The 17404-nt window shown below is 59.5% G+C and overlaps 1 protein-coding gene across 1 annotated transcript in view; it reads right to left on the bottom strand.

Moving 5' to 3' along the window:
• Window positions 1-336: 336 nt before the first annotated feature.
• The window catches only part of SH3BP2 (SH3-domain binding protein 2), a 21389-nt gene continuing 4321 nt past the window's right edge, over window positions 337-17404 (bottom strand). The window contains exons 2-13 of the mRNA XM_008567811.1: window positions 12255-12394; window positions 10961-11063; window positions 9223-9340; window positions 8729-8799; window positions 7534-7622; window positions 7139-7207; window positions 4817-5522; window positions 2888-2996; window positions 2613-2668; window positions 2208-2289; window positions 1469-1528; window positions 337-937 (exon numbers count right to left, since the gene is read on the bottom strand). Coding sequence (XP_008566033.1) covers window positions 800-937; window positions 1469-1528; window positions 2208-2289; window positions 2613-2668; window positions 2888-2996; window positions 4817-5522; window positions 7139-7207; window positions 7534-7622; window positions 8729-8799; window positions 9223-9340; window positions 10961-11063; window positions 12255-12394 — 1741 coding nt within the window. The 3' untranslated portion in view covers window positions 337-799. The remainder of the gene's footprint in view (window positions 938-1468; window positions 1529-2207; window positions 2290-2612; window positions 2669-2887; window positions 2997-4816; window positions 5523-7138; window positions 7208-7533; window positions 7623-8728; window positions 8800-9222; window positions 9341-10960; window positions 11064-12254; window positions 12395-17404) is intronic.

The following is a 17404-nucleotide window of genomic DNA, read 5'->3' as shown; positions in this document are numbered from 1 at the left end:
ACCAGGCCAGGCACGCAGGAGGCACTCAATAACCTCTTGTTAATGTAGTGGATACACCAACTGTGGATGTCTGCAGCCCCAGTGCCCTGAGCCTGACCCGTAGCAGAAGAACTGGCACTTTGGAGTGTGGGCTCTGAGCCCAGACTGCCTGAGTTTGGTTCCAGATCTGCTGCCAGCTGTGCACCCTGTGCAAGTTGTCCTGCGACTTGTGCCCTGGGAGGTAGGGACACCACCTTGTAGGGTTCCTGTGAACTGCCACAGCTACCACCTGGACATTGGTATAGGTGCTCAGGAGAGCTGGTTACCTTCCTTCCTAATCAAGCCCAGACCGCCAAGGCAAAGATCATCTCTGCTTTATTAGGAGGCAACGGTCCCTTCTGGAGCCTGTGCCTTATGTTCCTGTGGGGTCCTAGGGTCAGCTCTGGCCCCCACACAACTGCCCCAGCCCTGCCCAGCTCCCAGCCCACTGCAGGATGGGTGTGCTGGGGGGACCAGCCTTTCTGTTCTTGAAGCCCAGGCAGGGCTCAGTCCTGGGGTTCCTGGGAGGTGGGACAGGGCAGGGCCACATGGGGCAGGAGAATGCCCCAGTCCTCTGGAGCCCAGGGCCCGGTCCAGCCTCGTGGAGCCAGCCTGCTGGGTGGGGCCGGGCCAGACCCTACAGGGCATCTGTTGGGGAGGCCCCAGGTCAAGCAGGGTCCTTGCTCCTGCTCATCCTCCCATGCAGGCCACTCTCCCTGTGTGTGGCCTGGGGCTGTGGCCCCCGTGACCGCCTCTGCCCGGCAGCTGTGTGTGGCAGGCGTCACCTGGGGCCAGCGTAGCCGTAGGGGTGCCGCAGGAGCAGGCTCTGGTGGCTGGGCAGCACATGGGTGTGGTAGTGTTCCACCATGCTGCCCACGCTCATGAACAGGACCTCGCCCTCCAGGTAGAACTTGGAGTCCTGTGGGGGTGGGAGGGTGGCGGGGTGAGCGGAGCCAGGCCAGGGGCTGCCACGAGCCTCAGCCCCACCGTACTGTAAGAGGGGGCGGTCAGCACTAACAGTGACACAGCTGGGCCTGCTCCTGGCTGCCTCCACATCAGGCCTGTGCTCCCCAAGTTCCTGCCCCACTCCCCCTCCATCCCCAAGTGCCCAACATAGAGCCCGCACCCAGGGGACTGCAGGCAAGGTCTGTGAATAAACCCAGGGCCAAGGGCTGACCACCCATCCCTCTAAGGTCAGGTGAGGCCAAAGCTAGGCAAGGAGGGGAAGGAGGCTGAGGCAGTGGGGAGGGTGTGGGGGCCCGGGAGGAGAGTGACAGGGGAGCGGACGGGAAGGAGAGGGGAGCGGAGGGGAGGGGTGGCGTCCTGGGGGTGCCAGTCTCAGTTCACCCCTGCCTACACCCTGTCAGGGAGGCCGCCCCACCCCTTGCCAAGCCCCAGGGCCAGGGTCCTCGTCCCACCCAGGCCCTCAGACAGGGCCCAGCCCCCTCACCTTCTCGAAGATGCGGTAGTTCCTCACTTTGTTGGAGCTTTCATCCCACACGACCAGAACCTGCAGGGCGGGAAGTGGGAAGCACACGGCTTGGCTGAGAGGCAGCAGGACCGACGTCAGGAAACCGAGGGGTCGGGCAGGAGCATCAAGACTGGGGCTTGTGGCCCTTGGGGGTGAGGTGGGAGGGGCTCGAGACCCCCTGCACAGCTGGGGCCACCTACGCAGGGACAGCAGGGACTACACAGGCAGCCCCTCAGCCCTGGGGATCCACCTGCACGGACAGCTTCTGATGAGAGCAGCAGCAGTAGCAGGCACCCGTCCACCCACAGCCACCTCTGACACACGCAGGGACACTGCAGCTCGGTGAAGTTACGCACTTCATGCCCGGAGCCACACGGGCCACTCTTGCCATTCCTCTGCAGCACATGCACAAACCCACGCACCCTGAGTCCTGGGCCCTCAGCCCCTCCCTGCTCCTGTCCCTAACAGGGCGTGGCCATCACCACCCCCAACTTGTAGATGCAGTTTAGTTCCCAAAAATGGATGAGAGGCTGGTGCTGGGCAGAGACTGCAAGGTCAGAATTGGGTTGAGATGCCAAGTAAGAGGCCGCGTGGGGAAGTGATTTGCAAGCTGTAAAGCCGTGGGCCACCATCGGCCTGGGTGTGCGGGGAACCAGGACACGCCACCATGGCACACCGGTCACGAGCGGGATCGCCGGGCATCTTCCTCGCTGCCTACCTTCCCCGACTTGGTGGAGGAGTTCCGGATGCAGTAGAGCCCATCCTGGGGCTCTCCCTGGGGGCTCGTGCCTCTGAACAACCTAAAATAAGTCATGTGGACAGGTGAACCCTCCTTGGACAGCTTTCACAGGACCCTCCAGCCCCAATTCCCAACTCGACTTTCTGTCCTCTCGCCATTCTGGGTCTCAGGTTCTGAGAGCATCCAGCTGCCATGAGGCCAGGAGAGCCGGCTGGGCAGAGCTCTGGCCAGGCCAGGGTGACAAGTCCCCACTGTACTGAGGGCCATGTATTCGTGCCAGCAACTGTCCACCACCACGGCAAGTGAGGGGCAGAGAAGCAGGAAGATGGGGTGTGGCAGGGGCCCAGCTCATCTCCGCAGACACAAAAAGGGCTTTGCACTGACCTTTCCACTTCGCAGGACTCCGTGGTATTGACAAAGACTGAGTTGGGCAGCGGCACCTGGGAGAGGCCAACAGCGGTCAGTGTCAACGTCTGAGCGACACCCCCCCAGACTGGTTGCCACCCTGCACCAGGATCCAGGCCTTTGCTCCATGTTCCAACCCCCTCAGCTCCAGGGTGCTGGGGGCTCCCTGCTCAGCGAGGGACCACCCTGGGCTGTGGCTCTCCTGCCCCCTGCCCGCCTACTGGCCAGCTGGGGGGCTCTCTGCTCAGCCTTGCCTTCTCATAGTCCTCATCTGAGTCCTCCCCGCCAGTGTCAGCCTGCGAGGGTCGCCGAGGTTTCTCAAAGGAGAAGCTTCTGAAACTCTGCCCATCAGGGGGTGATCGCCTGGGGGAAAAGGAAAGGGAGGAGAGGCTACTTCGCTGTCAGACACAGGGTGGGCCACACTCTGACCCTCTCCACACACCGCCCTCCACGTGGCTGCACCAAGCCCAACCTCAGAACCCAGGGTCTGCCTGCTACGGCCCAGGACAGCAGAGCTGTGAGAGGCCCGGGCTGACAGCCTGGAGTAGCAGGGATCGCCTGAGGCCTGAGTTGGGGGTCAGGGCTGCCACTGATGCTGGCAATGGGGGTCCTGGGGGCGCCACCACACTGTGGACAAGTGCTCTAGATGCTGCTAAGGAAGTGGGGTCTTGGCCCAAGTTCTGCTTCTGACGGGCTTTGTGACCTTGGCCAAGTCACACCACTCTCAGAGTAACACCCCTCTCAGAGCCTGGCTGTCTCCCTTGAGGGCACTTCTTCTCTGGACAGATGTGAGAGGGATGAACAATGCGATCTGACTCCAGGGGTCACCCACGGAGAGAGCCTTGCACGAGCCACACAGGGCCAGGTCCTCCTCGGCCAAACCTCCAGGGCTTCAGGGAGGACTAAAGGAAGCCACACGTAACACAAGGACGGCGAGGCCACGCCAGGATGGGCTGCAGGGCTGTGGGTGAGGCAGAGCCCTGGACAATCGCCCTGGCACACACGGCCCAGTGGCACGAGGATCCAGACCAAGGCCACAGCAAAATGCCCGACCATTTTTTTTTTTTGTCTTTTTCCGTGTCCGGCAACGGATCGCAACCCTCAGTGTCACCCCCGTACCGGACCGGGACCGGCAACGGGATCGCAGCCCTCGGTGTTGCTCCCGTGCCTCGCTCAGCCAGTGAGCGGGAACCGGTCTGTATGTGGGATCCGAACCCTTGGCGGGAGCGCCGCCGCGCTTCCCAAGCGGCGCACTTAAGCAGTGCGCCACCGGGCCGGCCCAAAATGGCCGACCTTTTGCTGCACCTTTGTGCAGTATCTTTTGTGGCCCTCATGAAATAGACCACAGGTGTGCCAAGGGGTTCTCCCCGGTGCTTCCTCACAGGCGGCAGGGGGCTCAGAGATGCGAACAGAGCCCTGGGGAGAAGGGTGCTGTGATCAAGGGCATTTGGGGAGCACCCCTGTGGCTCCCTGGGCCTTCACCAGCTAAGCAAGGCATGAAGCCCACTTTGGGTCCCAAATGCCTTTGACCACAGGCCGTTGATATGTGTGACCCTGTGGGAGTGGGGGACACACTGGTCTCCTGACACTTCCCAGCAATAAAGCAGAGTTTCAAGCAGGCCTCAGAGCTGAGTCACGGACATGCTCCACATTCCAGTGATTTCCCAAAGGGAAGGACACAAAGGCAGACTTGAGCTCCAGAGCCAGAGACACACCCAGAGCCCCAGGCAGGGGTGGGAAGGACAAGCACTGGGTGCCAAGTCCTGGGTCCAGGTCAGAAGGGCCTGCACAGGCACGCTGGCACCAGGTGGCTCACAGCCCAAGCTGCTTTCCCCATGTCCTCACCCCAGAGGGTCTCAGACTGCACAGCAGCGGCTGCAGGCCTGTGTCCCTGAGGCCACTCACTACTGCCCCCAGGCAGCTGCCGGCTCTAGGCCCACTGCCCACTAGGCCAGACGTTCCTCTAGGGCAAGGTTGGACGCCGCCACCTAGGCAGGCTGGCGCAATCAAGAACCTTCCTACCCTTGCCCCTGCACTTGCAGACTCCTGCCCTGGTAACTGTTACCCTGTCCTGGATTCAGAGTGCCAGGGCAGGGGGCTGAGGGTGCCAGCCGGGGACAGGCCAGGTCAGGGGGGGTCCCAGTGGCCAGGAGGCAGGGGCACTGGCCGCAGCACAGACTCACTGGAGGTGGGGGAGCGGCGGCTTCTCCGGCCTGGGTAGTACTGCAGGCCGAGCTGTGGCCTCAGGCAGGGGCAGCTTCAGTGCAGGGGGCCTGGGAGCCACAGGGGGCACAAAGAGTCCAGGCCTGGCTGTCTCCCTTGGGGGTGCCTCTTCAGCTATCTTCAGGAACTTGGGCTTGTTGGCTGGCACCGGTGGGGGCTCAAATGTGGGCGGCCCCCGGGGGGACAGATGGATAGACTTGAGCGGGGTCTCAGATGTGGGCGGCCCCCAGGGGGACAGGTGGATGGACTTGAGCTTGTCGCAGTTCCTGGAGGTGGCAGCGGCTATGGTGGCACAGCTGGAAGCAAGGCTGGCCCCGTGGCCATGGCTCCAGTGCTCCGGGCTGGGGCTGGTGCTCTCCCGGAAACATGGGGGTTTCCGGAGGTTGGGCGTGGTGGGCATGCTGCCCATTGGGGGATCGCTCATCCTTCGGGAGGTAGCAGGCACCCTGGGGGTAGGTTCTGTCCGCCTCAGGCCCAGTGGGTCTTTCTTGGAGTCCTCAGGGGCTGGACCGGCATCAGGAAGGCCGCGCTTCGGGGGCGGAGGTGGCAGCAGGGGGCCTGGGCCCTTGGATGTGAAGGAGTGGGCACGGGGCATGTCAGAGAAGGCTGGCTTCCTGGGTGTGGGCACTGGGGGGGGCGGGTAGGCCGGCGGGTGGGTCAGGGCATCTGCAAGAGCAGAAAGACTCAGGCTGGTATCACCCGCTGGAGGCTGGACCAACACCACCCACTGCTGGCAGAAGTTGGCCAGGCCCCACCTGGTGTAACCCCTCAAAGCCCACCCCATGGCCTGCGCGCCCCTGCAACCTGATGCCCAGCACTCCCAATCCAGCCTTCCCCTGGGTCCCAGACCACCCACCACCACTTGGCCCTCCCCATCCATCCTCGATGCAACCACAGAAGCTCCCTGAAGCTCAGATGTCACAGGAGGGGCCATCAGGTTCCCGAGATAAAAGGGAAAGGAGAGTCAAGGAGGATTCCCAGAGTTTGGCCTGAGGAAGGGGAAGGAGGGAATCCCACGACAGAGGCCAGAAGGACGGGGCCCGCACCGCTGGCAGGGAGACAAAGGCTTGCATTCACTCGCAGGAGGTTCAGATGCTGGGAGGCATCTGGGGGACACTGCGTGGACTGTTGGGCACAAGTGCAGAGGTGCCAGCTGAACGTGAGTCAGAATGAGCAGGCTACAGATGACACTGGCTGTCACCCAGGGAGTGAGGCTTGAGCCCCGGCATCCCTCAAGGGGCCAGCAGAGGGGCTGAGGCGCAGGGGCAGGAGCCAGAATGAACACAGCTCTGGGACTAGGAGGCCACCTTGCCCTTGACCAGGTGCACTGGGGACAGGATGAGGAGGAAGCCTGACTGCAGAGGGTGGGTGGGACAGTGGATTAGGAGCGCGGTCTGGTCCGTGTCTAAAGGTAGCCCTGGCGCCCCTGTGTGCTCCTCCCCTGCCATGCTGGGCTGTGTTCAGGGTCGGAGCTCAGCGGGGCTGAGTGCGCCAAGCTGGGATGTGAATGAGAGGCGTGGTTTGGCAGACGCAGGCCAGACAAACGCTCTGCATGGAAGGGAAACTGAGGCAAATGGCCTGCAGGTCCTGATGGGAGCTGGAACGCCAGAGGGAGGGAGCAGCAAGAGAGAAGGGAGCTGGACAACAACTGAGAGGGGAGGTGGGGTGGAGAGGAGGACAAGGGAGCAGGAGGCTGAGCGGGGCAGAGACCAGGCAGACAGGGGAAGGGGTCGATCTTCCCAAGACACAATGAAATTGATGAATGAGAGGGCTGGAGAGATGGCGGAGCTGGGGAAGCGGAGCCAGGAAGGGTCCGACGGACAGAGGGCAGGACAGAGGCATACCCTCCCCACCCAGCCCTGCACTTCTGTCACCCCACATGACACTGCCTGGGTCAGCCTGTCTCTCTGGCTAGGCCGTGTGCTTCAGGAGGTGGGTGGGCACAGGGGCCTGCAGCCAGCAGCAATGGGGAAGTGGACCTGCCCTGAACCCGCCCCTCCTCAAGGTCCATCCTTCCCCACTCTCAGCCCCCAGGGAGCTCAGCTTCACGTCCCCTCCCCCTCCATGCAAACAGGGCTAACCCGGGCGGTGGGAGGAGCAGGTGAGCAGAGCAGCTGGTGTATACACCTCTTCTGCTCTGACCCTCATAATACTTAGGCCTCAGCAGGGAAACTGAGGCCACACAGAGAAGTACCTGGGCCTGCAACCCCAGCAGCTGCTCCCGGTCCCAGCCTCTGCTCCTTGCCCACCAAGGGCTTCCCAGGCACACCCACCCCACCTACCCTCAGGCTTCACAGGCTCAGGAGAGTCGGGCTCCATGTATGAGTCGTCCTCATCGTCATGCTCGTAGTCTGCACGGAAGCAGGGGGGGTGAGACCAAGGTGGCCCAGGCCCAGCTGCACGTGGCACAGGGTGGCAGGCCTGGCCTGGCCTCAGAATAATGCTCCGATCATGGGAAATGAGTGTCAAGTAGGCATGAGAGTGAGGACCAGGGACTCAGGATATAAACCCAGAACCCAGGCTGCCAGAGGCTGGAGCACAGAAAAGCCACCATAATTCGGCCGAAGGGACAGAGCAGGGAGCACAGGTAATGTGCCTTCCTCTCCTCCGCAGCAGCCAGGAGGAAGACCAGGTGTGCAGAGGCAGAGGGGATGGTGGATGCGGAGACAGGTCTCACCTTCGTTGTCCATGGGATATGGAGAGAGGCTGATGTCCACAGGCCGCTCGACGGCACCGTAGAAGCTGTCTGTGTCAGAGCCGGAGTCGCTGAAATGCAGGGAAGGCAGGCTGCTGGCGGTCAGTGGGCGCCGGGCCTGGGACTTCCCTTGGCTGTCACACACAGAGACACAGACACACAGACATGGACATATACACAGACGCACAAGGATACACACAGACAAACACACAGATAAACAGAGACACAAGGACAAGCACATGCACACACAGACACATGTACAGACACAAGGACACGCAGTCATAAACACACACAGACATACAGATACAGAGATAAACAGAGATACATGCACAAACACGGATGGACACACACTGACACACAGAATGACACACAGACGTGCACACACGCAGTTACAGGACAGACACGGGGACTGCAGGCTGTGGTGCCTCCCCTGGGTTCCTCTCTCCCTGCCCCTATGTGGTTCTTGACACAAGTGTGGCCACCCTGACTGGTAAGAGGCCTCAGGGCTGGGCCTGAGTCTCCACCCACTCTTGCCTGGAGGGGACTCAGTCAACTCTGGGCTGAGCCTGCTGCAGGACCCTAGCCTGGACTGAGGGCCAGGAGCTCTGGGGGTCATGCAGGGACCTGCAGGGCAGCACTGGGTGTGTCAGCCCTCTCTGGGCCTCAGTTTCCTTATCTATGAGAGGACGGGGCAGTTTGTCGTTCCAGACCAGAGAGGCCTTGCTGCTTGCTGGGCCATCTCATGGGTCAGGTTGCTGAGACCCAGATCATCTGAACTGGCTCCCTGGGACGTCATTCTGGTCTCACCCAGAGCAAGCCAGGGTGGGCATCAGGGTGCTGGGAACCCAAAGTTCTGACCTGCTGCAAATGCTGGGCCTCCCAGGTGGGAGAGGTAAATAGCACATGTGACCCCCAAACAGGAACTACCAACAACTGCAAAACAGAAACAGGGACACGCGAGACGGAGCTAGAGATGACACACAGGAACAGAGAAAGACGGACGCACACACTCGCATGCTTACACATGTGCACACGCCCACACACGTGCGGCCTGGCCGGCACCCCAGAAAAACCTTTAAGGGATTCTGGGCCAAGCCCCCACAGCGGGGAGGCAGTGACACATGTCAAGCCCAGGGGCCCTAGGGACCCCACCCGCCTGTCACAACCCTAGGCCCACCTGGCATCCAGGGGCAGCTCCTTCTTCTCCTGGAAGTGGCCAATCTCCCTGCGCAGCAAGGCCATCCAGCTCTGTGGGTCAGCCAGGGCCACAGTGGGCAAGGTGCTGCCAAGGGCGGGGTGGAACCCAAGTGGGACCCACCCTCACCCCTCCTCACCCCTCCTCCCCTCACTGCCCCACTGCTCTGCAGTGACCACCAAGGTCGGTGGGGGATGACCCCTGCTGGCCCCAGCACAGGCTGTGGGGCTGTGGGGCTGCGGCCCCCGTCAGCCCACTCGGGGCTCCTCCCGGGTTAGCACATTCTGAGTACGTGAACACTGGCACCAGGCTCTAGGCGTGGGGCCCAGCTGCCCATGCCCCAGACACGTCTCCTTAGACCTGGACAGGGCCACATCAGCCCTGCCTGGGGCTGATGGGAGGTCAAAGCCCTGGGACAAGCAAGGCCCCCAGGTCAGGTCAGCTTGGTTCCTGCAGGCCCTGTGATGCCCAGTCACCTTGCGCTCATCCTCAGAGGAGGCTGAGAAGAGCCACGTGCGATGCTTCTTGCTGATGTGGACGATCTTGAAGGGGAAGACATTGTTGGATGTCGTTTCCTCAGCTGCCCGCATCACCCTGAGGGCACAGCGCCAGCAGTCACTACCTAGTCCACACCCGTAGGGACAGCCTCACACACCCCCATCCCTGGACACCATTCCTCAAGGGACGTGGAAGATCTGGATGGTCCCTGCCCACCGATATGCCAGGCGAAGGGCCAGATGCTTCAGGCAGGAAGAGTGTGCGCAAGAGTAGGGCACAGACAGCGGGGCTACCGGGGTCTGAAAGGGCTTCCTGGGAGCAGTGGTGCACATGGCTCAGAGAAAAGGACGCATCATTCTCAACACCGCCCATGCCACTTCACTTGGATGCCAGCCTGCCACCTCTGGCCCTGATAGGCCCCTGGTATGCCAGTGGGGGCTCTCACACGCCTCTGGGTCAGCCCCACCCTGTCCCTACTGCCCAGTGGCAGCTCTGAGCACATTTCAGGGAGTGACTCATGTTTGCTCTGAGGCCTGCTCCCCTAGCCAGGTTGTGGGGTTTGCATGGAGATCAAAAAGTCCACCATGGGGGCAACCCTACTGGCAGGGCACCTGGGCAGGTGTGCCCATCTGGCCCATCAGCAGATCCATCCAGAGCCCCTCAGGCCCAGCTGGCTCTGATGGGCTGGACTGTTCCCTGGGCACAGCTGCATCTGCCACTGGGCTGTGTTCATGGTGTGGCTGGCACACGACCCAAAATCAACCAGTGCCTGCCCACTGCCCACAGACCCCCCAAGAGTCCTCTTGCCTCAGCCAGTGCCCTGGACCAGCCTGGGGGCCTGGCACTGGGCTGGGGGTCGATCTTCCCAAGACAGAAGATCTTGGTTGATCTTCTTGGTCAATCTACGTGGTGGCCACAATGCAAGCTGGGGCCTGGAGTAACTCCCTGAGGGTCCCAGTGCCACTACTAATACCATGTGACCCTTGGTCCCTCATGGGCAGGAGGGGCTGGGCCCTTATGGGGTGGTAAGGGTTAGATTAATGCTGCAGGGTGCAGGGCCCAGGTGGTACAACGCCCAGAACCAGAGCCCAGGAGCCACCTCCTAAACCCTGCTCTGCACAGCTCTGAGGCCATGGGGTGGACCCCAGTGGGGCTAACAGGCCCACATGCACCAGCATACCCCATCCCACTCGGAGGACTCTGGCCCACCTGTCCATTAGTCCATTAGCCTCGAGCCCAGCCCATGGCACGTGTGAAGCAAAAAACTGGCCCCCAGCCTGGGAAGACCCTGGAGCCTGGGAGGCCTGGGGCAGGGCCCAAGCTTAGGACAGGGCCTGGGCTGGCTGGGCTCTTAGCTTACTGGAAAGAGGCTATGGTGGGTGAAGGGGCCGGATGGGGAGGCAGGAGAGACACAGAGGTCACAAGGCGGCAGCTGAATGGGGACTCTGGAGAGTGGGCTGTCCAGGCCCCTGGGACCTGTCTGTACAGCCCCAGGAAGCCCCCAGCCTCACCCCCAGGTCCTCCCCAAAGGCCTGAGGGCAAAATATGAGGAGAGACTGAGGCCTCACTTGAGTGGCAGAGGCTAGAGCAGCTCAGGGGGGTGGGGACGGGGGCCTCTCGGGAAAGCCTGGCCCTTCCTGAGGTGGGAACAGGGGTGGGCTGGGAGGGGAGGCAGCCGGCCATGGGCCGGGGTCAGCAGGCAGGACGGGCACTCACCGGTTATAGCCGCTCAGCGAGAAGGCGCCCTGCGGGGAGGCGGACGTGCTGCTCTTGAAATAGTAGATGCATCGCTTGTGGATGATGACAAAGCGCAGGGGCCCTGCGGCAGTGAGGCAAGGGCAGGGTGAGTCCCGAGGGGCTGCCGGGCAGACCTCACTCTGGGGACCCTCCCCGGAGGCCCTGGACAACTCGAGGGCAGGCCTACCTCTGAGCCCTGCTGAATGGAAGAGCAGGTTGCTGGGCTGGCAAGCTCTCCCCTCCCCAGGAGTCCACCATGGGGCCAAATAGGGACAAATTTACAGGCGTGCTGGCCAGCCCGAGAGCACCCCCCCCAGGGCAGGCTAGGGCCAGAAGCCAGGGAGCCCATGGCTGCTGGGAGGCTCTCTCCACCCCAAGCTGGCAGAGCTACACGTGCAGGGCTAGGGCACCCAGAGAGCTTGCCCATGAGAGCCTCTGGTGTGGAGCCGGTCCCCAGAGTGACAATCACACTGAGAACACCCCAAGCTCCACTGCCCCAGCCCCTCCCAGGCCTGTTGCAGGTCAGTTACAGCCCCTCCATGGAGGCTCCCTATGCAAAGAGGAGACTAGCCCGGTCACGCCCACACAGAAATCAAACAGCCTGGGGCATCGCAACCAGGCAGCACAGGGCCAGGGAGTCCCTGGCAGAGAGCACCGCTAGGGCGAAGGCATGGAGCGCCCACTGTTCAGGCCCCAATGCTCTCTGGCCTTCAGTGTCTCAACATTTGGGCATCTCCAGGCCTGGGGGCTCTGTCCCTCTCCCAGCCTGATGTCCTGAGGTCAGAGCCCAGATCTTGCCCATCTCTGGAGGTCCAGCACCCAGCAAGGTTTCAACTTGGCATGTGGATTCATTTCAGGCCAAATGACCAACCAACTCCCTGAACGCTCATGGATATGGGGAGGGTGGCACCCAGAGGCCAGACCTACCAGGCCACCTGGAGGTCTCCCAGTCCTGGCTGCAGGCTGAAGCCCCCTTGGCCAGCTGGTCAACACTGGGCACCAAATTCCCGTCCTATCTCTTTGTCTAGCTGCACCACCCTGGACCCTGCCATAGTCCTCGGGGGCTGGGGAGGCTAACTTCAGGTCTCCCAGGGGTGCTGGCCACCAGAAAAGGAAGGGATGCTCTAGAAGGCCCACCATGTAAGGAAGCAGAGGCTGAGAGAGGGCACTTGCCTCCTCAAGGAGAGCACAGCGGGGCAGTGGGGAAGTGGGACTAGGGGTCAGCTCTGTCCCCATGTCTTCCCATGTGCGTCCCACCACACAGGGGACTCACATTTGAGCAGCTGCAGCTGGGTACCACCCTTCTTGTGCAGGTAGCCAGCCTTGGTGACACCCCCTGGCATGGTTAGCAGGTTTTGGGCACCAATGGCCTTCATGGGGACAGGCCAGTACATCTCCTCAGCCTCCATGAAGCTGTAATAAAAGAGGAAGTGACACAATTCAGCCAGAGGAAGGGGACAGGACATGGCTCAGCTGGGGGAGCTCAAAGGAGACACTTCCAAGAGCCAGGAGACAGCATGGAGGGTAAGGCAGTGATGGGTGAGGAAACCCATACTCTGCAGGCCCCAGGCTTCTAGGTGGGCCCCTGGGGAGAGACGGGGCCACTTGGTCCACTCAGCCACACACCTACCCCCAAGGATCCCGAGAACTAACTGTGCCCCGTTACTGGCACTGATTCATTCAACACACACCTTCTGCGCACAAGGACCCATGGGCACTGGGGTCCAGTGATAAATGAACTCGGAAAACTCCAGCCCAGGTAAGTCAGGCGTTAGGCCATAACTACCCCAAGTCCCAGTGCCAGGTGAGCCTATAATGGGGACTGACTTAGACAGGAAGTTGGTGAGGGCTTCCTGGAGAGGGCACTAGGGTCACAACCTGAAAGAGGGAGTGAAAGAAGTACAGGAGCTGGGGCAGGCTCTAGGCCTTCAGCCAGGAGGGAGTGAGGGGCATGGCCCCAGATGCCAGCCCTCAGCCGGCTTATGTCCATGACTTTCTCAAGTCCCTCAGACTAGAAAGCAGGAAAGCAGGTAGCCAAGAGCCCCCAGTTCCCAACCAAATGACATGGGCTCCTGTCCTGGCTTGAGTTGCAGGGGTATCCCTGGGCCTCGGTTGCTGGAGCTATAAGAGCAGAAGCCAGAGTGGATGCAGCTAGGCACACGTCACACCCTCATCAGCCGTGACAACCATCTGGTGGGCTGGCTGGCATCCACCCCATCAGCCTGGGGCATCACTCATCTTCCCTGCTCAAGCCCCAGTGGGGACCACACAACACCCGGTCACGAGGGGACACATGACTGCCTCAGGGTTGACACATGGGACCCAACATTCCAGGCCCTGGCATTAGGCCTTGCCCCCTACTCCAGCCCCTTACTCATGCCCCACCAGGATGTTTCACACTTCTGGCCTCTGCCTGGAATGACCTTAGGCCTTCCCAAAAGGAGAACTCCTAGATTGAGAGTCCCCTCTTCTGCAAGGCACCCCAAGTGCCTCGTCACATCCAGGGTCTCCCCCACCCCGATTGCCCTGAACAGTACCCCTCATCCTGCTCTGTTTCGTCTGCACCTGTCCCCACCCTACCCTTGGCCAGGTCCCTCCTGGGGTTCCCGGTGGAGTTGGATGGGGGCAGACATATGGCCAGTGTCCTTTTGGGCCGGTAATGGGTTAGCTAGGGTCAGACCCAGAGGCCCAGCCTGGCCGGGACTCCTGCCACTACAGCTTCAACCCAAAACACACACATAAAGAAAACCACTGTCTGCTCTCAGCAAACCAGCACCGTCCACCAAACAACAAGGGAAAAGCCACCGCCTCCAAGGGCCCAGGCTGCCTGCTGCCCCGCCACTGCGTGGGTCCCCGGCGGGTTATCCGCACGCAAAGCCAACCCTCCAGGAGGGGAGGTGTCGGGCGGGTTTGGAACAAAGGCGTGGCCCGACCCCGGCCCGTGCGGAGGGAGCAGGGTGCCCCGCGCCCCAGCCCGCCGCCGGGGCGATGCTGGCAGATGGACGGCCCCGGCCCGGAGCCCCAGACCTGCGCGCCCGGGCTGCCCACGCCCGCCTTTGTTCCCGCAGGAAGCGCGCGGGCCGCGCCTTTTTCATTTCAGAACTTTTATTTTTAAGTTCTAGAATTTCCATTTGTTTTCTTTTTTGTAGTTTCATTTGTCTTCTGAGATTCCCATCTGTTTACTCACTACCTATATCTCTTCATTTAATTCTTAAACATATTTATAAAAGTTGTTTTAAAGTACTCATCTGAAAGTTAAACAACTGGGTAATCTTGGGATCTGTTTCTATTGGCTACCATTTCTCTTGATTATAGGTCATGTTTTCTTGCTTTTTTGCATGTCTAAAATTTTTAGATTGTTAGCTGAACATTGTGAATGATACTTTGTAAGAAGCTTAAATTATAATTTTTATCTTTGAAAATATTTGAATTTTGTTGTTGTAGGTGGACAAATTACTATTTTGGTGTTTTTCTTATTCCTATGGTGTGGCTCTTTCTCTAATGTATAGTCATTATTCCTAAGGTGTGACCTTATGGGGGTCTCATTTGAATGCCCAAGGTGCTACTATGGGTCTCTCCACTCTAGCAGAATAGAACTCTGATGTCTCCCAGGACTGTATGACTCCTGGTATCCCGCGAGGGCTGACCAGCGGGCAGGTGAGGCCCAGGACCCGCCCCTCCCCGGCACCGCCCCTCGGCTACGTCACCCTGCGCGGACCGCCCCCTCCGGGCCTCAGTTTCCCCTGCTGCAGCGGGGACTATAAGTACAGCCCGGAATCAAGAAGCCCCCCGTGCAACTGACGCAGCCCGGCTTCACACCTCCAACACCCGCGAGTCCCAGAGCAGTTGGAAGGCAGGACAGTTTTATTCAAAAGCCCGGGCTCCGGAATCCCGGCCTAGGTCCTAATCCCGCCTCGACCCTTGCTGGCGAGTGCCCTAGGGGAAGTGGCTTTTCTTCCCTGAGCCTCAGTATGTACCTCTGTAAAATGGCACCCCACCTCCAGGGGCTGTGGTGGGGCGGAAAGCAGTCTGGCTGGCCGAATGCCTCTACCCTCACCTTCCCCACCCACCTCCAACCCACTTTGCCTGTGTGACCCCATGGGCCTCCATCCCCTGATTCTCCAAGGAGTCAGAGTCCTGGTCCTCGGCAGCTCCCACCTTCTTAGGCCTATGTGGGCACCTCTCCCAGAAGAGTCCCCCAGGCTGGTCAAAGGCTGGTGAAGGCCGTTGCTGGCCTCCCAGGCTGCCTGCCCCTTCCATCTCCCACCTGCACTCAGGCACCACCAAGATGGGCCACCTGTGGCAGAAGGCAGCAAGAGGCCCTGCACTGGCCCTTTGGTGGTAGATGCAACAGCCCGGGTCCTACTTCCACCCAGTGGCCCATTCTGGCCACCACTCCCAGGTTTCAATGCCTCTGCCACAGGCCAGCTGTCTGAGCCTCTTCCTGCTACATCCAGCCCTCAGTGCAGCCTTCCCACATGGACGCTCCATTGCACTTCTGTGCCTTTGTTCCCAGTGCACTTGCCACCCCCCCTGCGTCCGGGCATCATACCCAGCCCTCAAGCCTGCCTCCTTCTTCCAGCCACCTGCCAGTGCTCCTCACCACCACCGCTGGGCAGCCCCCGCCACTTCCTCTCCTCAGCCCTCTCTCCAGCACACCCTCCAACCTACGCAGCATTCCCACTACTGCTGTGTTCTAAATTTCTGGGTCTCTTTGTGCCTACCTGGGCTGCTGTGGTTTGAATGTCCCCCTAAGCTCACGTTGGAACTTAACCCCCAACATGGTGGTGGGAGGTGGGGCCTTTAAGAGGGGGGATCGTGAGGGCCACGCCCTTGTGGATAGATCGATCCATCCGTGGAGTGATGGGTGGATGGTTTCATGGGTGGTCACGGACGTGGTTCTGATGGCTTTGTAAGGACAGCGAGTGAGCAGGTGAGCTCTCTTGCTCCGCCCATTCTCCCCGTGTGGCACCCTGGTCCCCAGGACCCTGTGCAGAGTTCCTGCCCAGAAGAAGGCCCTGCCCAGATGTGTTTCCGGGACCTTGGACTTCCCCAGCCTCCAAAACTATACCAAATAAATTTCATTTCTTTATAAATTACCCAGTTTCAGGTATTCTGTTATAAGCAACAGAAGCAGACTAACACGCGGCCCTTCCTTCCTTGGCCCTGCGAACCTTTCTTGCAGATTCTCTTCCTTACCTCCACCTTCTGTGTGCCTGCGCCAGCCAGACCCCATGGCTTCAGCTGCCCAAATCCACCAAGCACCCACCTCCAGGCCTCAGTCCGTGCTGTTTCCACTGCCTGCAGGTGCAGCTGCGCTAACCCAGCCCTCAAGAGTTGGCTCAAAAGAACACCAATCCTTCACAAACTCTTCCAGAAAATAGAAGAGAAGGAAACTCATGCTATAAGGCCAGCATTACCCTGATACCAAAACCAGACAAAGACATTACAAGAAAGAAAATTACAGACCAATATCTTTTATGGATATAAACACGCACTCAACGAAATACTAGCAAACTGAATCCAGCAACATGTAAAAAGCACTCTACTCCATGACCTAGTGGGATTTATCTCAGGAATACAGAGTGGGTGTAATATTCAGAACTCAATGAATGCAATGCACCGTGTCAAGAAAATAAAGGATAAAAATCATATGATCATCTAAATAGATGCAGAAAAAGCATTTGGCAAAATTCAAGAATCCTTCATGATAAGAACAACACTCAGCAAAGCAGGAACAGAAGGGACCTTCCTCAACCTGATAAAGGGCACCTATGAGAAACCCACAGTTAACATCATACCTAGTGATGAAAGACTGAAAGCTTTTCCTCCGAGAACAGGAGCAAAGCAAGGGTGCCCGCTCTCATCACTTCTACTCAACATCATGCTGGAGGTTCTGGCCAGGGCAATCAGGCAACAGAAGGAAATAAAAGGTATCCAGATTGGAAAGAAAGAAGTAAAACTATTCACAGATTAGATCATTTTTCTATATAGAAAATTCCAAGGAACCTGCTAAAAAATTATTGGAACTAGGGCTGGCCTGTGGCTCAGTTGGGAGAGCGTGGTGCTGACAACACCAAGTCAAGGGTTAAGATCCCTTACTGGTCATCTTAAAAAAAAAAAAGGGCCGACCCTGTGGCTCACTTGGGAGAGTGCAGCGCTGGGAGCGCTGAGGCCGCAGGTTTGGTTCCTATATAGGGATGGCTGGTGCACTCACTGGCTGAGCGCGGTGCGGGCAACACCAAGCCAAGGGTTACGAATCCCTTATCGGTCACAAAAAAAAAAAAAAAAAAAAATATTGGAACTAATGAATGTGTTTAGTAAGGAGGCAGGATACAAATCAATATACAAAAACCAACTGTGTTTCTACGTGGGATGGTACTTCAAAAGTTTTTTTTTTTTTTTTTTTTTTTTTTTTTAAAA

Source organism: Galeopterus variegatus, unplaced genomic scaffold (genome assembly GCF_000696425.1).
Source record: "Galeopterus variegatus unplaced genomic scaffold, G_variegatus-3.0.2 Scaffold347, whole genome shotgun sequence".
NCBI classification, from domain to species: domain Eukaryota; kingdom Metazoa; phylum Chordata; class Mammalia; order Dermoptera; family Cynocephalidae; genus Galeopterus; species Galeopterus variegatus.
The sequence above is the reverse complement of the archived record's forward strand: the minus strand, read 5'-3'. Positions and strand labels throughout refer to the sequence as shown.